Source organism: Acinonyx jubatus, chromosome B3 (assembly GCF_027475565.1).
Source record: "Acinonyx jubatus isolate Ajub_Pintada_27869175 chromosome B3, VMU_Ajub_asm_v1.0, whole genome shotgun sequence".
Classification (NCBI taxonomy): Eukaryota; Metazoa; Chordata; class Mammalia; order Carnivora; family Felidae; genus Acinonyx; species Acinonyx jubatus.
In genome coordinates this window covers 17,104,850-17,131,327 of record NC_069386.1, presented here as the reverse complement: position 1 = coordinate 17,131,327, position 26,478 = coordinate 17,104,850, and the positions used below count along the sequence as shown (strand labels likewise).

Genomic DNA, 26,478 nt, shown 5'->3' with positions numbered 1-26,478 from the left:
TCCCTTCCCCTCTGACAAAGCCCCCAAATCAGGTGAAAAGCCTCAACAGTTGAAGAGACTGACCTTCAGCACCACATCCATGAGGAAGTGCACCACGGCACAGAGGGAGCTGTTGAGGGGGGTTTGTACACCCATAATCAGCTTGCCGAGATAACTGCCTAATTGAAACAGTACAGGTCACTTGAGGTAACTGGAACATTGGAAAATATTTTTGAAATGAGGATGTGAACTGGAGTGATGTAACACGTTCTATAAAAGCCCGTGAGATAGGATGGGGGCCACAGGGCCGACTTTTATTTGGAAGGTTAGCCTGGTTCTGAGCAGAAAATCCAAAGTCAAGAGAGAAGGGAAAAGGAGGCAGAAGGAGCACATATTTTCCAGGTCAGGCTGCAGCTCCTGTGTTGAGGAGGCTGCCCCGGGGAGGCCGGGCAGTGAAGCCTGATGCGTGTCCTCCGAGGGCCCGTGAGCGGCTGAGTGGGGGGTAGTGGGTGGGCATACCCAAGGGAGTCTCGTCCTTGGGTGCCGCTTCATCAAAAAGGCAACCGGCCATTGGGACTGGGAATAGTTACAGACGATTTGGGCTCTTACAAGGTGCTTTTAAAATATAGGGACTTGGAGTGCCTGGGTGGCTCAGTTGGTTAAGTGTTTGACTTCGGCTTGGGTCATGATCTCATGGTTCATGGGTTTAGCCCCGCATGGGGCTCTGTGCTGACAGCTCAGAGCCCAGAGCCTGCTTCAGATTCTCTGTCTCCCTCTCTCTCTGTCTCTCCCCCACCTTGTGCATACACACCATCTCTCTCTCTCAAAAATAAATAAACGTTAAAATATCTCTATATCTATATATATCTATGTCTATAGAGATATAGATAGACCTATCTATATCTATCTCTATATAGATATCTCTAGATCTATCTATAGAGATCTATCTCTATATAGATCTAGAGATCTCGAGATAGAGGTAGATATAGATATCTATATCTAGGTATAGATATCTATATAGATATAGATATCAAGATATAGATATAGATAGATACCTATCTATAGAGATAGAGATAGATATAGATAGATATTTTAATGTTTATTTATCTCTATATAGATATCTTTATATCTGTATCTATAGAGATATCTGTAAAATATCTATCTCTATCTCTATAGAGATAGAGATAAGATAGATCTAGAGATATCTCTATAGAGATAGAGATAGATAGATATAGAGATATCTATATAGAGATAGATATATAGAGATAGAGATAGATATTTTAATGTTTATTTATCTCTATATAGATATTTCTATATCTATAGAGATATCTATATATGAATCACATATATATGAATATATGTGAATATCTTTGGAGATATGTGAATATCTATAGAGATAGATATAGAAATAGATAGATCGATAGATAGATAGATAGATATAGGGGCACTGGGTGGTTCAGTCAGTTAAGTGTCCGACTTTGGCTCAGGTCATGATCTCACGGTCTGTGAGTTCGAGCCCTGTGTTGGCGCTCTTCTGACAGCTCAGAGCCTGGAGCCTGCTTCTGATTCTGTGTCTCCCTCTCTCTCTGCCCTCCCTTGCTCATGCTCTGTCTCTGTCTCTCTCAAAAATAAATAAACATAAAATAATTGAAAAAAATATATATATATGGACTTGGGGGCACCAGGGTGGCTCAGTTGGTTAATTGTGACTTCAGCTCAGGTCATAATCTCATGGTTTATGAGTTTGAGCCCCATCGTGGGTTCTGTGCTAACAGTGCAGAGCCTGCTTGGGATTCTCTCTTCCCTTCTCTCTCTGCCCCTCCCCCGCTTGTCTTTTCTCTCTCTCTCGCTCTCTCTCACTCAAATAAATAAACATTTTTTTAAAAGTTTTAAAATATAAGGACTTGGAATATTGGACTTTTGATATTTTCAGATTAGAAAAGAGTTTAGAATCCCCATCAAGGCAGCAAAGTTGTTCTCATGAAGACCCAGGAAAATAGGTGTTGTTCCTCTGTTCGAGCAAATACAGCTTTATTCTGCACCAGCCTGTGTGGCTCCAGATGCTTTATGTGATGGGGACACTGGGGCTTATGTTCCCTCCAATCTTTGAAGTACTTCCCAGTGAAGTTTCCATTTCTTCATCAGAGAGGCAGGATGTAAACATCTCAGCCCGCTTTGTGAATTCTTTGCCCAGCGCACTCTGTTAATGTTCAGAGCCTTCAGGGCTACGTCTTATGTGTGAATGGGTTTTTAGATTATGTTTATATGTATGACAGAGATGGCTCTTCTGTGGGGCAGTGGAGGACAATTTGCATGTTGAAAATTACACTTAATTTTTAATTTCTGTTCCGAAAGCCACCTGCGCGATGCAATCCCTTACATTCTTGTGATTGTGGGTAGTTATTGAATGTGTCAGGTTGTGAGGACTGCTTGCCGTGTGTAAGATATCAATGTACATATACAGTGTAAACACATTCTCTTTGAGGCATGAAGATAAAAAGGCTTAACGTGAATTGTGTCTGTTTACACTTACACAGAAAATTCTACTATAACAAACTTTGCAGTATCCACAGTGTTTATTATCACAACATTGTTTCTCCTCCCCCACCCCACCCCCCTTTCTGATATTTTGGTTCATTGAAGTCTGGGAGGGAGTGGGTGGAAAGAGACCCATGCCACCCCTTTCCTGAGCACATGGAGGGTGTGCTGAGACAAGCCGGAGTAGGCGCTGCAGATTCAGCAGCCGAGGGTGGACCGTGAGGTGCTAAGGACACTCTGTCTCCACCTGATTTTCCTTCTGCTTTGCTGTGCTTCGTGCAGTTTCTATGGGTTGCTTGGGGATTTTCTGGTAGAGTGAGGATCGAATTAAGAAATGCAGGTGCACAGGTTTTACGTGTGCCACATTGCATGTGTGAGTGGGTGGGGAGGGTAGTGACGCACGAGGGGGGTTACAGGACTACTTTCTAGGGCAGTGGTTCTCGTAGGGTAGTGCCCAGACCAGCAGGCTCAGCATCACTGGGCACTTATTAGACATGCAAATTCTTGGGTCCCTGCGTCTGTGTGTTAACAAGCCCACCAGGTGGTTGTGATGAATGCTCAGGGTTTTGAAGGCTGTTCTTACCTGCAAAACCAAGTTGACCTCGTAACGGCTCATCTCAGACTGCTTTCTGGCTTCTGCCCTGCAGTTGCTCTTGTTTCTCTGTCCACAGGCTCTACTCCTGGGGGTTCCCAGGCACCTCCATGTGTGTGCATCCCCCTGTGACTGGTGCCCTGGCCCCCTGCCTTTCCTGGCAAGATCCTGCTCATTCTTCAGACCATCTTCAGGGATCCCTTCCTCGGAGATGGCTTCCTGACCTCCCCAGAGGTGGGGAGTCATGGGCCCCCTTCTTTGTGGTCCTGCAGCCCTGTTCACTGACCTATTAAAACTTTTAGTTCATTTAATTTGCCACTGGCTGGAGAGGTGGTTGTTCAGCCCCTTTGTACAAAATTCAGTTAGACATGAATGCCCTCCTAGCCTCTTAACACCAGTGTGACTTTCACAGAGTCTAGAGATTTTTTTTAAGTTTATTTATTTATTTTGAGAGAGACAGAGAGCAAGGGAGGGGCAGAGAGAGGGGGTAAGAGAAAGAATCCCAAGCAGGCTCCGCACTGTCAGCACAGAACCTGATGTGGGGCTCGAACCCACAAACCCTGAGATCATGACCTGAGCTGAAATCAAGAGTCAGATACTTAACCAACTGAGCCACCCAGGTGCCTCTAGAGTTTTTATAGTACTAAGTTATTCCAAAGAACCCATTTTAAGGGATATAAAGAACTTGTATACAGGGCCACTGTCTGAAAAGAAAAAAAAAGGGGGGGGGGTTGTCATGTTGGGCTTTTACCACCAGAACCAGACATGACAGCTGGTTGACGATCATTTTACTCATTATCTGCCTGTGGACCTGTAGTAAAATGAGGCTAATTATGCTTCCCAATGTCTTTTATTTCCAATCCTTCAAGCTAAGACTGCCCCATATTTTTAATTTTTTTTTTCAACGTTTACTTATTTTTAGGACAGAGAGAGACAGAGCATGAACAGGGGAGGGGTAGAGAGAGAGGGAGACACAGAATCGGAAACAGGCTCCAGGCTCTGAGCGATCAGCCCAGAGCCCGACATGGGGCTCGAACTCACGGACCGCGAGATCGTGACCTGGCTGAAGTCGGACGCTCAACCGACTGCGCCACCCAGGCGCCCCAAGACTGCCCCATATTTTTAAAGAAGAGTTGATCAGAGTTGAAAACATTTTAATTAGGTAACTACCTCTGATCATCTTTAATGGAATTGGTGTCAGAAGGCTAATCAACAGATTTGTTCATTTTCCCCTTTGTTGTTCATATTTAGGTTGGGGCAACAAAATGGGGGAGTGTGTATGTTTTTTTTATTCATGTTTATTTATGTAGTAACATGGCCTAAAGCCCCTTGCCAGCCACAGGAACATGAAAGCCCTATCTGATCTTTACGACATCTTCCTTCGGGTAGGTATGAACAGCCCATTTTGCAGGTGAAGAGAATGAGGCTGAGGAAGGGTATGTGCCCCCTTGAGGGTAGGAGCCGGTAAATGGAACTTGGGACTCAGACCAATGTCATCCCATTTTTCTTTTTCTAGGTCATCACAAAGTGGCCATTGATTTCCTCCTCTATCTCTTTCACATACTTAGATTCATAGCTTTTTTTGGAGGGGGGGTTTCTCAGGCAGATGCTTTTTATTAACCCTTCTTATATTAGCAGTTCTTAGGGATTTGTTTCCCAAATATGTATCATTTGTTTATGTCGTTCACTTAGGTCCCTAGAGCAGAAATTCTACCCTTTGATGTTTTAAAAATACATAGGAAATTTTGGGGGAGCAGTATTCTTTCAACTAAAAGACTTAATTTAAAATTTTAGTTTGGGGGAAGTGATTTCTACCCCCCCAGGTCCTCGCCTGCCTGTCTGCTTGCCTGCCTCCCTCCAAAGGGTCCTGGCCTGGGGTACCAGACCACCCCTGCCTCTCCCCTCCTCATCCCTCCCCGTGCTCTCTGCTCCTGCCTTGGCGGTCTGTTCATGCTGCCCCTACCTTCCACAGTGTTCTTTCCCTCTGCTTCCTGTTTGCTTTCACTTCCATAAGCTTTGATTATTCTTTATGGGGCCAGCCTGAGAGCTCACATTCCAATGCCTTTCGTAAAGTCGAGTTGTTTTTTTGTGTTTTTTTTGTGTGTGTGTGTTTTTGGATATCTGCTGCTTTGAAAAGGGAGAAACAGTGTTTTGCAATTTCCTTTTAATCATCAGTGAGTAGTAGCAAGGGTGTGTCTGTCTCTCCTTAGTGTGCTGTGTGGAATATTGACTCCCTTAATGCTTGTATTATTTCACGGCCCCAATGAAGTATGCTGCATTCTCTTTCCTGTTTGTGGCTTGTGCCTTCTGGACACTGTGTTATCATTCCCGGCCCAGCTGGGTTTTCCTTTTTCTGTTCCTATCACAAAATACCCCAAAGGCGAACAGTGTCGCTCCTGGAATCCAAAACACCCAGTAGCTGGGTCCTGCCTCGCACTTTGTGGCTTGGGCTTGTCTTCTCTTCAGGAATAAGTGGTTAGTTTCTTCCTTGTTTTTTTCCCCCCTTTTCTTTTCTTCTATAAATGGGGGAAAAGTGTCCAGTGTGGAAACAGTTCTTTCATTTGAAGAATCTGTCCATATCAGCTCTGTATCATGGCTCATTAACTGAGTGGTCTACACGGCAAAGCCAGTTCTTTCCCAGTGTCTTTGATCGCAGTATAAACTTCTGGCAGACTTTGGTTATGAGGGTTCATGCTCTTTCACTGGGTCCCGAGCTTTCTGGTCTGCCCGAAATGATAGCAAACTAATTGCTGCCTAACACCTTATGATAGGATCAAACACATGCTGAATGCAAAACCAGACCGCATCCAAGTACTCCTCTCTAAAAACTTCTGTTTATCATTTCAGAGTAAACTAATAGGCTTAGTTTATAACGGCATAGAAGGAATGTAAAATTTTAGGCGGGCCTAGGAAAAAATGAATAGTTCAAAAGCAAAGAAGACTTGCGTATTGAGTCACTGACCTGAAACTATCATTGGGTGACATTTCTTGATTTTGAGAGAATTCTAGTGGCACCTATCTGATAGATGCTTTGTTCTCCCCATCCCACCTTAGGCTCACCTTGGCCCCCAGCCAGGCAGCACATCTTTACGAAGCTGCTGGATGTCAGACGTGTATGTTATGCTGGATGTTAGGCATGGGAGACAGGCAGAAAACTGTACAGAGCCTCTCATTTCCATGAGGGTAATAGACAGTGATCACTCAGCTAAATACATCCTTTCAGGGCCTGACACTTTTCAGACATGAAAAGTGCTGTAAAAATAGTGAAATAGGGAAATGAGGTGGGGGGAGAGAGTTAGGGGGGATTCTCAAAGCTAGGGTGTTGGGGCAAAGCTCTGATGAGGTGACAGGACGAGAGTGGAGGGCTGTCTGTGTGACAGGGGACACACTTCAGACAGCAGGGGATAAGGAAGGAAGGCGCTGGGCAGCTACAGTGTACTAAGCAAGAACATACTGGCAGCTGAGATAGAAGTAGATAGGGACAGAGACGGGATGGTGGGGAAGGTGTAGATGAGGCTGGAGATGACAGTGGCTCAGACCAGGGCTAGAGCAGTGGAGACGGACAGATGTAGTGAAATCCATTCATTCTACGTGTGAATTAATGGTGTGCCCACCATACATCAAGGACTGCTTCAGGCACTGGGGGTGTCGTGGTGGGTGAAATAGAAAATAATCTTCTGTCCTCCTGGAGCTGACACTAGTGGGACAGATCAGTGGGGGAGACCCTGGGATGAGAAGAAGACCAGAGGAAGGCAGACATGCCCTGGGTGGGGCGGGGGTGGGGGGAGGGGAGTGAATGGGGCGATGGAGAAACAGTGTACAGAAGAGGTGGGGTGTAATGGTGGGAAGAACATCCCAGCTTCCCACAGGCTTGGAAGCTGGAGCCAAGAGGACTGTTGTTTTTTGTTTGTTTGTTTTGTTTTTTCAGCTTTTTTTTTTTTTTTGAGATATTGACATTAATACACATCAGTTTAAGGGCACAGTGTACTGATTGGATACGTGTATGTATTACAGAATGATTACCATGATAAAGTTTGCTAACACCTCCACATCCTCTTACATAAGTATAATTTGTGTGTACAGTGTGTGTGTGTGTCTAGATAACATTTACGATCTACTCCCCTAACAACTTCCAGGAATACAGTGTTGTCAGTTCCAGTCACTGAGCTGTGCCTTAGCTCCCCAGGTCTTCTTTATCTTAGAGCGAGGACTTTGTACCGTTTGACCAACACCTCCCCACTTCCCCCACCTCCCGGCCCCTGACACCTACCATTCTAACTCCGTTTCTGTGAATTTCACTTTTTTTTAGATTCTGTGTATATGTGAGAACACTAAACGTTTGTCTCTCCGTCTGACATGGCAGTTAGCATAATGCCCAAGAGGATGGGATCTGTACAGTGTAAAGGGAGAGAGAGGAATCAGGAATGAGCCCTTGATTTTGGACACGAGCAATTCAGAAAATGGGGTGTCACTGACCCAGATAGGAGAGTGCAGGAGGCAGATTTTGTCGGAGGAAGGGAATGTGTTATCAGACACCTAAATGGAGATGTTGAGTAGGCAGATGGACATGCGACTCTGGAGCTGCCACTGGCATGCATTTGACAATCATCTAGTGTATGGGTGGCACAGGAAGCCAGCTGTCCATGTGAGAGGACAGAGAGGGGGGAGGCTGAGGCCAGAGGCCAGCATTTAGAGGTCAGGTAGGACCTCAGGGTGGTGAGTGGGTGTGTGGAATCAGAGAGGCCGCGAGAAGGAGGCAATGTCAGATAACTGGAAGGATCAAGTAAGATTAGGACAGGGAATTGTTATTGGCTTTGATAATGTCATCAGGGGCTTTGCAAAGAGTTGTTTGGTACCATGACTGGGACAGAAGTTTAGCTGGAGGAGTTTGGGGGTAACCAGTTGGTGAGAATACTAGGAGCTGGGACTATCCAGAAACCACGTATCAAGCTTTGCTGTGAAGGGGCCAGCATCTTACATATGTCACCTGTGCAAAGGGGTGATGATATTACGGAGTGTGAAGTACTCCGTACTCACGTGAGAGCATCACGTGAGATGAGACACAATGAAACAAAGCTTCCCTCACAGCCTTTTTCCAGCATGGGATGTTCTCAGAGCCCTGGTTTCTCCCATTTTCTTCTTTGTTGTAGAGGCTTCCTTTGCTCATCAGCAAAAGAGGGGAACTGGACCAAATGAGGTTTCAAGTTGTAGGTTCTCAAGCTTTGACTGCTTCTCTGCTCTTGGGTCCCCTGGACCCCACCCCCTGACTGCCTTTCTCTGTCCAGTTCCTGTCTATGGTTCTGTCCCCCACTGGACTGGTCTTCCCTTTTCCCTCAGCTGCTCCACTTTGATTCTGTGTTGCACTTGACCACAGATTAATCCTCCAAAAAAAGGTGTCCCTTGGGCTTCTCTCCCACTTGAGAGTGTTGAGAGGGGCCTCATTCCTGAGACGAAAGTTTCCATCCCCATGTGTGACCTTTTGTGACTTGGACTCTACCAAACTTGTTTCTTCTCTACATCCCTGGCCATCAGTGTTGCTGTCCCTTGAGTATATATGCTTTCGCTTTTCTCTGGCCTCTGGAATGTTAATACCCAGTTTTAAGTTCTACCCATCCTCTAGGAGTCAGGGCATGCACAGGGCTTTCCTCAGCCCTGCCACAGAAAGGACCTCCTCTCTGTGGGTAGCTCCAAGGCTGTCTGTCCTGCCCAGTTCGGTTCACATCTAGAGTGGACTTGCACTCTACACACCACTGACCAGCTTCTGCCACATACGACAGTTGTTTGTCGTGGGTCTTAGCTCTTGGCATTCGCCGTGAACCTCTTCAGAGGGCAGGTACCACTTCTTTGCACTTCCCACAGCATCATATGTGTTGAGTGCTCCAAAAATTAATGAATTACACCAGTCAGAAAACTTGACTCTATCTGAGAAGCTTTAATGGAAGGTTTGTGATTATTAAAGCCTAAGAAAGGGTACTAACCAAGGTGTGTGTGTGTGTGTGTGTGTGTGTGTGTGTGTGTGTGTTTAGAATTTTAAAAATAAAAGTTTCCAATATCAAGGCTGTTCTATCAAAAGCATTTCAAATCTGCAGATGCCTTGGTCCAGCAATTCTACTTCTAGGGACTTATCTCAAGAAAATAGTCTTGGATATCTGCCGAGAATGTTCCCTGGAATGTTCCTTATGGTGGGAAAAATTGGACATAACCTAAATATCCAACAGTACGGGATTGGTTTTTTAAAAAATAAAAGAACTCATGGTGCATATTCACAGCCTAGAATCACTATCTCCTTAAAGTGATAACGTAGAAGGACATTTATTGATTTGGTGAAATGTTCATATTAAGTGAAGGAAGTGTATTTGAAAACGTGGTATTATTGCCTGATTTCCTTTACCTTAATCAAATTCCTTACAGAGAGAGGATCACTGACATAGGAACTGTTAACAGTGATTATCTTTGGACGTTGAGACATGGATGAGTTTTACTGTCTTTTGGCTATTCTGTTGCTTCACCTTCCTATGGGAAGCCTGCTTTCTTGATTCTTGATTCATAAAATATTAGAGTTGGGATTGCATATCCCTTTTATTCATAGAAACCGTGCATTCTTGCCTTTCTGTTAAATTAGCCTTTGTATCTACATTCACGCAGTATTAGGGAAGAACACAAGGCCACCTGGCCCGCATCAGTTGGTAGCAAGAATTGTGGGAATGTGCTTCTTTGTGACCCTACTTTCTAGGTCAGGGTGACTCTTCTCTAGTATCAACTGCTGCTTGGTGTCCTTGAGGCTCGATGTGGTAGGAAGTTGTTATGTGACTGCTGAGCTGTTTGTTCAGACTTTGGGCACTGGTGCTGTGTGGAAGGGGTGGGGGGTGAGCGGCCTGGCAGCTCCGGAGCCTGCAGCCTTGGTTCCCGCATGTGCTTCTCGTGTACGACCCCGGGCTCAGAACTGTGGTTTACACATAAGTGGGACAGGGACGGCATCCCCCATGGTCGCCGTGTATGTTGCACAACGTCCTGCCCATAGTAGAGGCTTCACGAATGACAGCTGACCAACTAGAGACTCAGATAGTCCGCCTGCGGCCCTATACCTGAAGCTGGTCTGCTGCGAAGAACTGAGTCTTCTTTCTTTAATGATAACAATAATAAGATAGGTTTCCTGAAAACTGACCATATTGTGGGTTGGGAAGTAGTTCTGCAAATGATTTCCTTTTGACTCAGACGTGTCCCGCCCTTGCCCTCTTGTCTCCCTTCCAGTCTGCGGGCCGGGCATCGATATCCGCAACGACTATCAGCAGCTGAGGCGCCTGGAGAACTGCACGGTGATTGAGGGCTACCTCCACATCCTGCTCATCTCCAAGGCAGAGGACTACCGCAGCTACCGCTTCCCCAAGCTCACGGTCATCACCGAGTACTTGCTGCTGTTCCGCGTGGCCGGCCTCGAGAGCCTCGGGGACCTCTTCCCGAACCTCACGGTCATCCGCGGCTGGAAACTCTTCTACAACTACGCCCTGGTCATCTTTGAGATGACCAATCTCAAGGATATTGGGCTTTACAATCTGAGGAACATTACCCGGGGGGCCATCAGGATTGAGAAAAATGCTGACCTCTGTTACCTCTCCACGGTGGACTGGTCCCTCATCCTGGATGCGGTGTCTAATAACTACATCGTGGGAAACAAGCCCCCAAAGGAATGCGGGGACCTGTGTCCGGGGACGATGGAGGAGAAGCCCTTGTGCGAGAAGACGACCATCAACAATGAATACAACTACCGCTGCTGGACGACCAACCGCTGCCAGAAAAGTAAGAATGGCACTGATGTGGCTTTCCCTGTGCCGCTTCTCTTTCCCCTCCTTCTCTCCCTTGCCCTCCTCCTCTTGGAATGCACGGGTGCTGCCGGGGGTTCTGCTGGGAGGGTGCGGTGACGTGGCACTGAGGACACGTCCGCCTGCCGTGTGCCGGTGGGGGTCTTGGTTGGCTTCCTTTTGCATCCGGGAACTCATGGGATGCGGGACTGTGGCATGGCTGCCATCAAGACCATTCAAATCGTGTACTAGAAATAATCCACCACCCTTCTGGGCTAGAAGCTTGCTCACCGACCTTCAGCTTTGGATTTCTGATGAGAAAGGTGATCCGCTGTGTTTGGAAGGGCCTACGCCCTGGCAGTCAGGGACTGCTTAGGGATCAACTCGTTCATCCTTTGCACGAAAAGAGATCTTTTGGCATGGCGGGACTTCCTTAGCATGAATATACTTGGAATGTGGTTGAAGAAAGGAAAAGTAAAGAGCTAATGCAATTCACATCCTGTGAAAATGGTGACCTCCACTTCCTCCTTGGTCCCCAGTGATGTTATGATGCTTACGTGTTGCTGGTTTATGATGGAGCACCTGGCCATGGTGCGAGAGCCCTGGACCGGGTTTCAGGAATCCCACATTCAGGCTGTACTTGAAGGTGGCTGTGTAGTGAGTACAGTTGTACACCCCGGTGCTTCCATTTCCTTTCTTTCTATATATTTTTTTTCGCCCCCTGAAGAGTTGTGCAGGTCTTATGAAATCACTCAGTGGAAGAATTTTGAAATATGCCCACTGCTCTTCTGGTCCAGGTGGTGGTATTCTGAACCTTCTTGTTCATCAGCAGTCTGCCCGTTTTACGCCTGAGTATAACCAGACTCTTGAATTATTGTGATCAATACCTTGAGACCCAAGTTGTTTGGTATTAGAAGGTGACTCTGGGCCTTTGCTGTGTTGCTTTTAGCAATGTTTAGGTATATTGGCCAGGAAGATTCCTCTCACTGGTTGGAAGTCAGCGTGGTAGCTATAAATAGCTATTATTTAATTGTTGGCCCAGTTAAAGACCCAAGGAGCTCATGTATTCTAGCTAGTCATGAAAAGCCAAGAAATCCCAAATTGGTAGGCTCGCCTAAACCATGAAGTGTATAAAATAAACAAAATAAAGGCCAGACCCCACAGGTAGCTGTTGTTTCTGTTTCCCTTCCAGGGTCGAAGCAGGAAAAGGATGGTTTCTTTGACCCAGCTCACACTTTTTTGCTATCATTCCATCAGTGTGTACATGAACATTTGATTAATGAGGGAAGGGGTCCCACTGGCTTCAGCTAGGACCTTGGATGGCCAAGAACGCCATCAGGCCGCTGAAGAGTCCCTGTTGGCTAGGGTTGGAAGAAGGTCCTGTGCTAAAGTCACATTTGTGATTGATTAAAACGGTACCCTATCATTAGGTTACCCACTGGTTTTGAGAAAACAACAAAAATACCTTTTTAAGTAGTCTTGACATTTTAAAATTTTATTTTAAAAGAAAAAGGCGTCAGCAAGGGAGGCATCGTGTGTAGTGGGAAGATGTTGGATGCGGTGTAAATGGCCTGGGTGACCTTGGACGAGCCTTCTGGGCCATGGCTGGGCACCTTTAGAATGTTCCTTAGGGCAGTCCCATATTATTCCTCGGTGGTGACCAAATGTGTGCGAAACTGCTTTGAAAACTCATAAGCTCTGTACAAAAGGGAGGTGTTATTTAAAAAGTCATTAGGTGGGCACTTGTTCAGTGATTCAGTCGATATTTACTTTGGCCTCACTGTGGATTTTTGGCTGTTTCTGACCAGCTGGTTGTTGAAGAAGCCTGGAGCAGAGGCGAGGCTTGGTTTCTGGGTCCAGGTCTGGTAGCTGGGACCGGGAATGAGCAAGTAATTTAAATTGCCTGGCCCTCAGTTTCTTCATCTGGGATAGATCCTGTCTTTCTCATAGGGCACTTGGACTATTTAAAAAAAAAAAAACAAAAAACAAAAGGAAAAGCACCAGAAAAAAGAATGGGGGTTAGAAATTGGGCCTTGGTGCTGGTATGGCTGATGTTGACAGGCCTGTTGGCTGGACACCTGCTTCTCCAAGGCCGCACCCTGCAGGCTTCTCCCCCGCCAGTTCTCAGTCCTGCTGACGTTTTTCTGAGATTTTACAAGGGAGTATTTATTGAAAAATTACTACCAGCATTCAAGGAAATTGTCTTCTCTTCATCTGGGAGTTTCAGGAAAACTCCAGCATGCATGGGCAGGCTTCTTAAGAGGTTTTTCTAATTGAATCAGAGCTCTCTCTTTACATAGATTCCCTTCAGACCTGTGCTGTCTGATGTGGTAGCCACTAGCCACATGTGGCTTCATTCAGGCTTGAACTGTGGCCTGGGCCGAACTGAGACCCACTCAAAGCGTAAAATACATTGGATTTCAAAGATGTAGCAGGGTCAGGAGAAAAAGTAAGGTATCTCCTTATTAATATTTTGTTGTTGAAATGATAACATTTTGGACAGACTAGAGTCCGTAAAACATGTTATTAACTTAATTACACCTGTTTCTTTTTACTTTGTCATGTGGCTACTATAGCATTTGAAGTGACAGGTGTGGTTCTCATTCCTTTTCTGTTGGAGAGTGCTGTTTTAGAGCACTCCTTCTAAGGCCATACATTCTCTGTCCCCCATCGTCTCTCTGGCTGAGCACTGCAGTGCTGTGATATCCCTCTCCAGGAGGATGCTTATGAGTCATTCAAGGAGCCTGGTGAAGGGTGTTGAGCCTGGACACAATGTCTACCTTGAAGTCAACGTAAGCATTAAGATGCCCATTTAAAACAGTGAAGTGTGGAAGAACCCCATTCAGTTATTCTCCACAGGGCTGCCCACAGAAGCAGGGAGAGCGTCTGGAGAGCTACGTCAAATCAGGGATGCGTGTGAAATTTGTGACACCGCGGAGAAGCCCTCAATCACAGAGTGCTCATACGCACTTTTTACTTGGTGCTTTTCCTTCGGCTCCTTCTTAGGTATCCTAACTGGGCGGTGGGTGGCAGGCGGCTTCGTAGACAGCCCCATCAAGGAAATGACTACTTCGTGGGTTCTCCACCCACTTTAGGATTTCTCTGTTGTCCTATGATTTGGAGAAGTGGTTTTATGCAGGCTTGAGTTACTGCTAAAGAGTGACCCTTAAAAAGTCATGTACGGTGTTCTCCCTTCTGTAAAAATGTAACTTGTGGCCCTGACCTTCAGCCCTGGTGACCACCCCTCCCCCCCCACCCCCCCTCACCCCCCCAACCCCCGGCCTCCTAGGAAGATACTGCTTCTCTTCCTATGTCTACAACCATTCCTTTTCCGGCTCCTTTTCCTTGGTTTAGTCTTTAGTACCTGGCGGTCTCCAGACTTCCATCCTAGGCCTCTTTTCACTGCCCTTGTTCCCCAGAATGCCCCACCTGCTGCTTCACCATCCTTTTGTCTACAGCTGGTCTGTAAATATCATCTTCAGCTTAGACCTCTTTGTAAGCTCTTAGACCCACATATCCATTCCTGTCTAGACAACCACGGGCATTTCAGTGTCTTCTAGTCTTCTCTGTCTCCTCCCGTCTACTGAGTCTTTTTCTTGTATTCTGTCTCTTCATGGACAGCGTTCTGGTGCTCCACGCTCCCATGTCGGGAACTTGGGTGTTTGGATGCTTCCTCCTCCAATTGCACGACAAGCCCTTTCCATCCCAGGGTTTCTCAGATCTACCACTCTGCGCTGTCCCCTCTGCCCTTTTCAGCGACCTGGCCTCTCTCCAGCCTCCCTGCACCCCTGCCTCGGCCCAGTGAACTCCCTAACACATGCTCTGACTGACAGGCTCCCCTACCTGAAATCCTGTAGCGGGAGCCTGTGGAATCTCATGAAACTGGGCCATGCATGCCCCCGACAAGCTGCCTGCCTGCCTTCTGCCTGCCGTGTCCCTGGCCCGTGATGGTGCTTGCATGTGCTGGCCAGGTGGCCGCCCTCACTGGCAGACTTCTTGCCCCTTGGCGTAGGACTCTGGGACTTTGCAGACTCTGGTGGGCCTTTCCCGTAGCAGAGAAACCTGGCAATGGCACTTTCTGCACTGCTGAGTCAATTCTGGGCGCGTCCTCAGCATCTCGGAGAGCACGGGTGTCACCCCAGGGGTGAGCACGCACCTGCTTTGTGAAAGATTTATTGTCAGGAAGATCTGTTTCCCCCACCCCCCGCCCCTCTGCAGAGAGCAGTGTGTAATAACAGTCCTCAGCAAGCCAAAAGACTCGAGGATTATGAAATGTGGATGTCTCCTGTGTCGCTTTCACGGTCCTTGCTACCCAGGAGCTCCATCACCAACCCTGTGTCTGGCTCGTCACTGGCAGGGAGGATCAGCTGTGGATGGTAGGAGCTCTTCTCTGTCCTGCCCTTGTCAGAAGGATTCAAGGCCAAAGGTGATGGAGAAGTACAGAAACCATCCTAAAAGTTGAACTTGGCCTGTGGCACTTGGCACCATCCCTTACTTTGTACAGTTATTTGCTGAAAGCCAACCGTGTCTAGGGAGGGGGGCGGGTGAGGGTGGATACTCTCGAAGCACCTGTGGTTCTTTTCATGCCCAATTGAATTGCCTCAGTGGCATCTGGCGTTTGCTTGCCACTGGGGCTTTCTGGTACTTGATTTCAGTTTTTTTAAATGTTTATTTATTTATTTTGAGAGAGAGAGAGAGAGAGAGAGAGGTAGAGAGCGAGCAGGGAAAGGGCAGAAAGAGAGAGAGAATCCCAAGCAGGCTCCGCACCAGCAGCATGGTGCCCGATGCAGGGCTTGAACTCATGAACTGTGAGATCACGACCTGAGCCAATATCAAGAGTCTGGCGCTTAACCAACAGAGCCACCCAAGTGCCCCTCTGGCACTTGTTTTCAGATATGGATGGTCCTCCAACCAAAAAAAAAAAAAAAAAAAAACCCAAAAAACAAAACAAAAATCTAAAACTTACTACTAAACTCAATGTCTCCAAGTCCTTTTTAACCCATCAGGATGAACAGCTTGTGGTCTACTCACATCCCTGTATTGCCTGCGAGAAGGCCTGGTCTTTGCCAGGAAATTCGTGAAGGTGGCGAGCCTGGCCAGCTTTGCTGGTGGCACAGCCTTCTTTCAATTAGAAGGGTGCTGACTGGAAACAGTGGTCCCGGGGTCTGTTGCATTTCCCCACTGCCTTCCAAATGAGAAAGCAGGAAAATAGCAGATTGGAGCCTTTGTGCGAGAAGGCAGTAAACGGCTCCCTTTATTGACAAAAGGAAAACATTTTACAGCCATCTTGCTGATGAGATCAGGGACTCAAAATGAAGGCAGGTAGTATAAAAAAAGACAATTCTACATCCCCCCCCCCCCCAAAAAAAAACAGGTTCTCATGTTCCTGTTTATCAGATACTTCTCACAGGGCGGTATTGGTGTGTGGAGTGAAATTGTTCCCCTTCCTCATTTTCTTAGAGATTGGTACATCTGCCCTGCCGGGTGAAAGTGGGGGGCTTGCTTAAGTGTTTGTAAATCACCTGCTGGAGTGGGGTGAGGTGAGGGACACGGTTTCTCTGCCCTGCAACGTGCCTACTTCATCTTAATTCTCCCCTCCTCCTCGTCCTCCCCCTCCTCCTCGTCCTCCCCTCCTCTCCTCCCTCCTCCTCCTCCTCCTCCTCCTCCTCCTCCTCCTCCTCCTCCAAGTTTTAAGCTTCCGTGAGGGGTATTTCTTTCTGCGAAACACTGTGTGGTCGGCCGCCAGGTTCTAGTATGCCTGGGCCCTCCAGACTGCCCAAGGTGGATGAGAAGAGGGGCCTGCATTTTCCAGCTGGAGCCGGGGCAGGTCTGTGGATCCTGGATGAGAAGGCAGCCAGTGGAGCGGGTCTGGCATGGTGTTGATGGTAGGAGCTTGTCTCTTTTCCCCCGGAAGGCCCCTGCTCTGGTCAGCTGCTCCCAGTGTGGGGGTGATCTTTATTTAGAAGGGGGTCACATGCCCCTGGGCCTCATTTCTATGCCTTTTATAGTCAAGCATGGAGATCACATTCTGTTCTCCCTGACTGTCGACCCTTGTTACCAAGACGGTGAAGCAGTTTGTGTCCATGGCTCTCTGGGACACCTCTGAGCCCACCCCCATCTCTTAGTTCTCCTGCCTGGCTCCTTGAAAGGCTTTGTTCTTGGCTGATTTTCCCCTAATTAAGGTGTCACTTTCCTGGGTTCCCTTTAGGAGTTTGTTTTTTAATAAGGATCTCAGAGAGTAAAAAGGCTTTCAGAATAACTCTCCTAGGGTGATTTTTGCAATTCTAGGTGTTTGGAAATATCTGAAATCCCTTCAGAACTCACCAGTTGAGCCTACTTGTAAGATTGTCCCGATTTCTGGGACACCTGGGTGGCTCAGTCGGTTAAGCGTCTGACTCTTGGTTTTGGCTCAGGTCTTGCTCACAGTTTGTGGGACTGAGCTCTGCATCAGGCTCTGCCCTGACAGCACAGAGCCTACTTGGGATTCTCCCTTTCTCTGACCTCCCCCTGCTCACATTCTCTCTCTCTCTCAAAATAAATAAATAAGCTTTAAAAAAAAAGTTAAAAAAAAAAAAAAGGTTGTCCTCTTTTCCTTCTAGTCCTAAAATGCCTCTTTTGTTACATTAACATTTCTATCTTGCTTTTCTTGTGTGTATGCCAGTGTGACATTCTTGATTTGAGTGGGAATGATGTGGATTACGTGGGCCCGGGGCTAACCTTGTCCTAGACTGCATCGCTCAACTTGAATGCATAAGGTGGTTCAAAAGTTAGGTTTCGCCCGTGGTGAAGCCGGAAGCCATGAATTGGAACCATACCTCCTTCTAGCGTGCGATGTGACTCCGGGACTCAGGCTGTCTGAATCGGGGTCTCTGAGCACCATCGTGGGATGGACTGTGCCCCTGACTGGGAGCAAACGAGAGACAGCCACAGTGTTCCCGGAACTCTGGTAGCAGGAGATGCGATCTTTCTGTCTGTGACACACAGGATATTAAACAGAGCGGGCGTCTGTTTATCACTGTGCATAACTTGAGAATCTAGATTTAAGACATGTTGTAATCTTTTGTGTGGAAGAAGGAACCTCCGGTCAAAATCCGAAATCTAGAGCATTCTGGGTTCTCTTCTGTATCCAGCCTATCTTCTCAGTCTTTGGAGAAGTCTTCCCTGTCACTGTGTGAACTGCTCTGCAGGAGCAGGAATGAGAGCTGAGCAGTTCTTGCGGCTTGGTGGAGACGATTGTCATCTCAGGTCAGGGAGTGCTGCAGGCTCCTGGGGTCAGTGGAAAAGGGCGGGTCATAGACAGGAAGAGTGGCCATCCAGGTAAGACTGTGCTCCTGCGTGTCAGCTTAGACGCTGTTCTACAGTCCTTTGAGTGTCATGGGGCTGGCTGGGGCCTCACTCCTGACATTCCGGGGGTATCCACCCTTGACAGTTGTCGTTGTGGATTCCGTGGAGACAGCACCTGCCATCACACGCCTGGCATCCTCTGTTCAACTGGTCTCCAAGCATGTCCAGTGGCTCTGCACCTGAAAGGTGTGATTTTCCCCAGTGGACCATCATGGCATGTTAACGTTGATATTCGCAAGAATATGTAATTTTGTACAAAATGGGAGATACATACATACACACACACGCACACACACACATATTACATTCCAGTATGGACAGGTGGCATCATACGGCAAAGGTTTAAGAAGAGTCGATGAATTGAGAGGGTTCCGCTCATTAGCCTCGTGTGTTTCCAGGTCCTGGAATGAGGCTGCCTTCCCCATCTTCCATTTGTGAAACAGGACGGGGCAGGGACAGAACTTACAAAGCACCAGACAGACTGCCGAGCACATAGTAGGTTTTTGGGAAATGATAGCCAATTGCTAGTCTTTCTAAAATTAAACTGTCTAAGAGCTGCATTCTGAGACCATCTAGAATTGTGAGCATTAAACTGGATTGAATGTGTATGTTTACTGCCATATCTTAAATGGTCTTTCTCTATGGCTTTTTCTAAATTGCAAAAATTCAATTATCATAAATAGCATGGCATAGTGTAGGAGTGGATCTTGCTAATTTAATCCAAATTGTTCAAATTCTTGTGTCTGTCCAGATAAGCCGTATCTTTAAAGAACATTCAGTGAGGTACATATGACTGTATCAGGATGCCAGTGGGGCCTCTGTAGTTACATGTAAACTCTGTTTATTTGGTTATCAAACCCTATGAATTTATTCTGCTTGCAAGCGTGGTGTGGGGAAGAATTTAAGAAATATCAACAAGATTCTTGTTTGATACTAACATTAAATGTTATCTTTTTTTTTTTTAATGTGTTTTTTGCAGAGAGCAGTAAAGTGGTTATAGAGTAGGCACGATTTGGGGGAAGATAACAAGGATGTACATTTTTATTTGTGACAACTGCCAGTCTCACATAGTAAAGGTAGCCAACCGTCTGCTCCAGGCTGAAGCATGTCTGTTTATTTCTCTTCTTTGGGTAAGGCTCGCAGTATGTGCGTGCGTGCGTGCGTGTGTGTGTGTGTGTGTGTGTACTTGCTCATGCATACCACTCTGTGCTCCCACCCGGCCTCTTCTCCTGTTTTGGCTGTTTTGTTTTGTTTCCTTTCCCTCCTCTCGCCCCCAGTGCAGGAAACAAACAGTGGCTCTCTCTGTCCTCCTTTAGATCTTCCTTCCGTTCGAGGGGATCAGGTGGGTGGGAAAATGCTGTGCAGGAATGTCAGGCCTTCTCCCGGAAGCCCGGCTTCTGTTTCATCTCATTATTGGACAGAAGTTGCTTTTTGTGTCTTGGCCTTGGTCACAAACAACCGCCCGGTCGTCTCTCGTTTCTTCATGCCATTTTTCACGGAATCCACGTGGGATGGGAACAGAGGCACCGTGTTTGGAGACTCGGTGTTGCCTGATCTTCACTCGTAGCCTTGTGTACAAAAGGCTGTGCGGACTGACCCAGCATGTAGCTGCCTCTAATTTGTGTTTGCAAGTTCTGATGAAGGGACTCGGATGGAGTTTACGAGGTTGTAGCTGCCGGAGCCCATGCAGGCCCTGGGCCCGAGCCCACTGTGCCCAGGGGCCCCTGGGGAGGACGGCCCAGCTACGATATGTGTACATCTGCCCTTGGCAGCAGATCTATGAACCAGGGCTGCCATTCTGGATTTCCGGATAGATGCAAAGTGCTTGGATGGTTTTTAGCAGCTGCCCGAGACCAGGGAGTTGGACATAGTAGTAAAAAGAGGTGGGAAAATAATAAAGAAAGATGGGGAAGCAAATAGCCTACGATACAAGAAAAAAGGCAAGATGAAGGTTGGTATTATTAGAAACATTCCTGGGGAGCCATGGTGTTCGAGTTAGGAGTCCCCCTCCCCACCCCTGACCCCCACAGAAGGTACTAGTAGTCATATGCAAACAAATGGAAACTAGCTAGATCCCTAGGTCAGAAGGGACTGGCCTTGTTCCTGGAGTTGTAACCTACTAGGACATTTCCGTTCTGATTTCTTGACCTCTGAATGGTCCCTTTATGCTTTGCCAAGTAGATGATATTGATAGGTTCCTAGTCTTTCCTCAGGTAGGATGTAGGGGTATAGTTTTTGTTGTCTTCTTCAGTGAACTTGAAATGATTGGATTATTTTGTAATCCATAGGTACTTCCTTTAAAGGGTTTTGAATAACTGTGTCAAAGAAGCTTTGGAACAGATTTTAAGCAAGGTTGTGGAAAATGTACCTTGTCCTGTCTCCCACCCATGAGGAAAGACAGGGAAGCCTGGATGCAGAAGGGCATATTCTTTACCTGCTCTTGATAATTTCATGCACGGTCTAGGGGACACCAGCGAGGCAGCATGGTCCAGGTGGCCTGGTGTCATCTTCTGAGATCATTGGGTTTCCTGCTTCTTCTTCGCCACCTGCCACCTCATCCCTGGCCATCTTTTTTAGGCTCATAGGCAGTCAGGGCTTGAAGGATCTTGACATCATCGTCGTTTACGAATGGGATTCTGAGAACGCGTCATTTTTCTCAGAAGAATGCTTCTTCATCTCAACAAATATTTGTTTGTTGGGGGGGGGGGGGCGGAAACTTTCCGTGGAAAAGTCACGGGATGCCAGAGATGGCGATTAGGAGGGTGAACGTCTAGGGGTGCTTAATTAAAGCAAATTTTATATGATGGATAATTGGTAAAACAGGAGAAGCCGACCTAACAGACCACCATTTCAAGAGAAAGTTGTTTTGCGGGGCGAATTTGATTTTAGATTTACTGATGGGCCCATAGGGATAACTGTCAGGGCCTTGCTTCCTTCTGCCCAATTACTATGCCCAGGAAGATCCCCGGAAATGCAGTCACACTGCAGGGTTGGGGGCTTCAGACCCTCAACTTGCTTTGGTCTTGCGGGAAGGTCTATACTGTTCGTTTGGGTAACTGCAGCTCTGTCTTGCCGGGCACGGCATTCATGGAAAGCCTCAGAGTGTGGATGAAGAGCCGATGGAGAAGGCATTTAAGTGGTCATTAGAGGGAAATGGTAATTGGGATGGTGTTCAGACCCCACTTCAGCTAATCAATAAAAGGTGAGTGGTTTTTGTGAATCGTTTAGTATGAGCTCATTCAGATTCTGTGTGTGTAAACAAGCCTGGTGTACGTCATGCATTGTCAAAAAAAGCGTGAAGCGTGGACTCTGCTTACAGCAGCTCCTCACCCTCCTGTAACTCCAGTCTTCAGTGCCTCCACTGTAGCAAAATAAATGCAAACCTCTGGTCGGTGCCTTCTCCTCTCTGAAGGCAGCCTGGAGAGGTGGGTGACTGGCTCATCAAATGGCAGGAAGGAGAAGGGGGCAGTGCAGCTGATCAGTGCAGTGGAGCTTGCATGAAAATTTTGTACACATCATGTACTGTGGAAAGCGCTGATCGGACCTCCTCCACCACACCTTAGCCAGGCACTCAGTCTCCCTGCTCCTTGGTCTCCTCATCTTTTTTAACCAAGTGAGCCTGAATTTCCTTCCAGCTCTGAGATTCATTATTGCAGAGTAGGGTGTTGGGAACCTAAGATGGACCCATCGGCCCTGGTTTTCAGTCAGTACTGCTAGAGAAATGGAAACAGACATTCTAGACTTGCAAAGGCATAAAGCATTTGACCTGCTCTTTGGATGGGCTCTACCCTTAGGGACAGGATTGGAGAGTGGTAGGTGGGCTGTGGGGTCCCAGGAGGTGGCTGTGATTCACAGGCTCTGATGAGCTGGTAGCAGATGTAAGTAAGATAGGAGGCTGGCGAAGCATCTCGGTGATAGGGTAGAAAGAAATAAAAGTGGTTAGAGAAGGCGTTGAGACTAGGCAAATCAGTAGGATTTATGTTAAGTCTTGTATCTTTGAAGTGACTTATTCTGGTCTGGCTTTTGCTGTTACCAAAGTGAATTATTCATAAGTACTTTGAGAAACACCGATGTAACACGATTATGTTGAATGAATTTAAATTCATCTAAATCATTCTTTTCAACTAAAGTAGGCTTTCCCTCATCCAGAATCTGAGCAAACTGATAGCCCAGCAAGAGTTTCCTGCTATCATGGCAAGTGACTGATGTCTACCATGATACTGCTGAGTTGCTTTGGACTCAGAAGCACTTTTGGCTTGATCAAAGTGAAACTAAAATACTTTCTCAGTAGTTTGAGAGTTGGGTGTGTTTTACATTTGTGTGCATTTTTGGTTCTAGGCAATCTGGCTTTGGTGTGTATCATGGCGAGTTTCAGCTGGGGCAGACGTTGCCATGCTCTTCATGGCTTCTCCCTAACCATTGTCTGCTTGGCTTCTCCCTAACCATTGTCTGCTTCAGGGTTTGGCTCAAGTCTGCTCTTCCGTGAGACCTCCCCACATCTCCCTTACGGAGGGCTCATGCACCTGTGAGTCATTTGTGTACTGGCATGGAGTAGGCATGGAGCCATTGCTGTGTTCTCTGGTCAGTGATCATTTCCCTCTGCTGACGGTCATTTCAGAAGACCTTGCTTACTCACCATTTGTGTCTTTCTGCAAATAGATGATAAGCCCCTTGTGAGTCCAGACTTGAGCCCTGTTTATAAATTTTGGTTCTCTGCCTTCATTGCCAGAGGGAGGCCCATGGAAAAGATATTTCATACAAGTCCATCTCCCACATGGGCTTGACCCTGGGTAGCATGTGAGTAGTTTGGTTCCCTTGAAGATGGGGAGGCTGGGTTGTGCGGGAAGGGAGGTGTCTGGGATATAGAGACTAGGGAGTCTCCACTCAGGGAAGGGCAGGTGTGAGCGCACTAATCTTAGGCACTAATACTGCCTCACTCTAGTCTAGGAACTTTAAAAAGGAATTGATAAAATATTTTTAGATGACCAAAGCAGTCCTAGCTGGAATGACTAAACCAACTCATTATCAACCAAGTCTAAGAGCAATTGCATGAGTGAAAGTTTGAGAGTGTACCTGCATGTACACTTAAACATGGTTTGGGTAAGTCCTTAACCCCTGCTGAGTTGTGAATTATTTTGGGTCTCCTGCTCCTCCTTACCATTCTCATGAAGTGAAAGAGAATATATTATATACGTATCATTCCTGTGGTAAGGAAGAAGGGTGAAGAGGCTTGAATGAGAAGTGCCATCTAAGTTAGGTCTTGATGTGTCTCTGCAGGTTTTCACATTTGTTACTTGGCCAAAGTTGTCTCCATTGTTTCTGTTGATCTATTTAGGGCAAGTTCCATGCAATGTGAATGAAACTTGTGATTTTGTTATGCGATAAGATAAAACACATGACATTCCAAAGGATAGAGATAGAGCATTTATGCTGTGTAATGAGGCGCTCCAGAATTTTGGCCAAAAGAAGAGGAGAGGCAAAGAGTGCTAAGAGCAGAGGAGGGGGAGAGTTCCATATTTGGGGCTTTGCATGGGAAGAACATTTGCCTTAAGTGAAATTGAGGCCTTTCATTAAGAATGTCTATACTTGCTCAGTACTATTTGCCTGGCATTGTATATACGGCCCTCAACTCGTGAATGGGTTGTGCTCCAAAACTTGGCAAGGCGTTTGGAATTCGGGGTACATTATTTCATAAAAGCAGAAATCTGAATGGTGGTTGAGGTCCAAACCAGCTCCCCCTCCTGTGCCCCCCACCTGCCCTCAGTCTGTTTGTCTTAGATACCATTTGTATCTACTGCCCACAGCTTGGGTTCCATGTGGGAGAAGACTTTTTGAGTGAGCTCTATCCAGAAGCTCTATCCCTTTGGTGTCTGATGGATGGATGAGGCAGGGGTGGTGGTGGGAAGCTAGTCGTTTTCACTTTATATCTGATATCAAAATGAAGGACTCTCTCTCCAAGGGCTTTTGTTCAGGTTTGGGGGAACAAAGAAGTTGCCTTTGCAGGGGTCTGTAGGTGTGCAGTCAGGATAGGAGCTGAGAGTCAGCACTGCCAGGTTCCTGCCTGTCTGGGTGTGAGGATTCTGAGTCAAATCTGGAACATGTCCACCAAGTGCTGTAGGAGGTAAGAAGAAGTAGAAGATGTGTGTGATTCTTGCCCTCAAAGGACTTGAGTTGGTTTCTGTATGGTGGACTTTTGGTTGATTACTCATGGCATGATTTGTATGAAATGTGGACTTGGGGGTCCATGTCTGGGTTCGACTCCCTGCTCCACCACGGGGCCACCAAGCAAGTTTTATGATACAAGGTCGGGGAAGTGTCTAACAGTGCCTGAAACAGATGGGCTCAGTGCGTTTTAGTTGCTTCTCCTGTTCTTCCCCCTGCACTTTGGGTCTGAAACGTGCGGGTGCTGATCTAAGCTTTTGATAATGTATGGAGAATTGCTCCCTGGAGTGGTCTACAAGAATGAAGGGATTCCAGACATCCTCCCCCTCTCCCCATCTCTTCTGTCTTCCAGTCAAAGAAAAACTCAGCGTATGATCTTTGGCCCAGAGAAATATTAAATCTATGTTAAGTATGCAGACATGAATGGGCAAAGGAGGCATTTGTGGCAAAGAGGAACTGCTAAAACAAATAAGTAATGTAAATGGGCAGAATGAACTGTTAAATTGATTGCATCTTTCAGCTCCTGCTACTTAATGCAAAGAAGAGAGTGGGGAAGGGCTGCCATTTGAAGTAATGGAAAGATGAGGGAGCTTTGAAGCTAGCCAAGATTCTTCTCCCTGCTAATAGAGCAGCTTGGATCACAGACAGTAAAGGTGAAGATGTTTGAGTATGGCAGCTCCATTTAGCATGGCGTGGGATACTTACTGCTTTTTGCACTGCCTCTGTAGTAGAGGGAGAAGCCAAAATCGCTAGGCCTGGAAGATAGTGGTTAACAGCTCATTAATCTCTTGTCAGGAGCATTCACTGAACGTTGTGGGAAGACTTGGAATGTCTACGTTATGAAGCCATGTAGATCTTTTAAAAAAATGTATGTTGTTAACATTTTTTGTTTATTAAGTGGATCAGGAGATTGGCAGTCAGTAGATTTGATTCTCTCCTACTGTGTAGTATGCCAGAAGCCCAAGGTTTCCTAGAATTTTTATCAGGGCAGTGAGGGCAAATTTAATTAGCAGGTTGAAAAAGCTTTGGAGCAGTTTAGGCCAGTCCGCAGTTAATTGTATCAGTGATTTAATATGTCAAGAAAATGGAAAGAAACAAACTTCCATTTCTTCTAGGATTTTATTGTGTTATTTGAGGTTATAGCAAATGAGTTAATGTTTGAACGAATCGACTAAGGCAAACCACAACAGGTAACCATTAACTTTTTGTGTTGCATATCATCTCCCCACCGCCCCCCCCCCCCAAGCTAATTATGCCATTAGCGTATGAACAAGCTTGATTAAGGAGACTTAACTTTTTGGATTTCCATGTTGAGGACATTTTAGGTGTGGGCCCCAGAAATGAGTTTCCTGGAGGAGAGAGGTTGTCTCTCCAGGTGGGTAAGTGGCGGGGTGGGGGTGGGGGTGGGGGGGGGAGGGAGGTGATTGTGCCCCAGGCCTGGCTCCCAGAGACTACTACTAATGGGGGATGAAGAAGCCAGTTGGAGGAAATGGTGTGCATCTGTGGATCTCAGGGTGGAAAGGAAGCATAGAGATCATTTAGATGGTTCCCTGACTTAATTCAGGAATCCCTTCTTCCAGGACCTCAAGCAGGTGCTTTCATGAACCTGCCATTTTTACTAAAATTACGACTGTCATGGTGAATGTCACGTGGGCCTGCATGTTCCAATTAATATTCTTCATGTTTGTATTCCAGTTAAGCGAGACCTTTGTGATAGACACAGCCTTGCCATTGTCCTGTGTATCTAAACGTATACTTGACTGGGGGAGGGGGGTGTCTTCTGGCTCAGAGGGAGCCTGGGGGAGAGCAGACGGGACGGGACGTGATGACTCTGAAGTACTTTGGCCTCGTGGTACATGCTCAGGTTTAGCAAACAAGAAGAGAATTTTTTCTGCAGTGGAGAAGTAAGGGCTGCAGGAGGCTGAGTTACCTGGTCTTACTCCTTGTCACTCACAGCAGAGTCCTTCAGACCTGCATGCTGTCTCCGGATTTGGTTATTCAAGGATGTGCTGCCATTAGCACACAAGAAAAGGCTTAGGCTCTGGAACATATAAAAGTTCAATT

At 46.7% G+C, this 26,478-nt stretch overlaps 1 protein-coding gene across 2 annotated transcripts in view; it reads left to right on the top strand.

The window, feature by feature from the left end:
• Positions 1 to 26,478, top strand: part of IGF1R (insulin like growth factor 1 receptor) — a 305,517-nt gene that overhangs the window by 44,157 nt on the left and 234,882 nt on the right. The window contains exon 2 of one of the 2 annotated variants that reach the window (XM_027067961.2): positions 10,361 to 10,906. In XM_027067961.2, coding sequence (XP_026923762.1) covers positions 10,361 to 10,906 — 546 coding nt within the window. Of the gene's footprint in view, positions 1 to 10,360; positions 10,907 to 26,478 lie in introns of those variants that run through there. The other variant, XM_027067962.2, reaches the window with a different exon arrangement.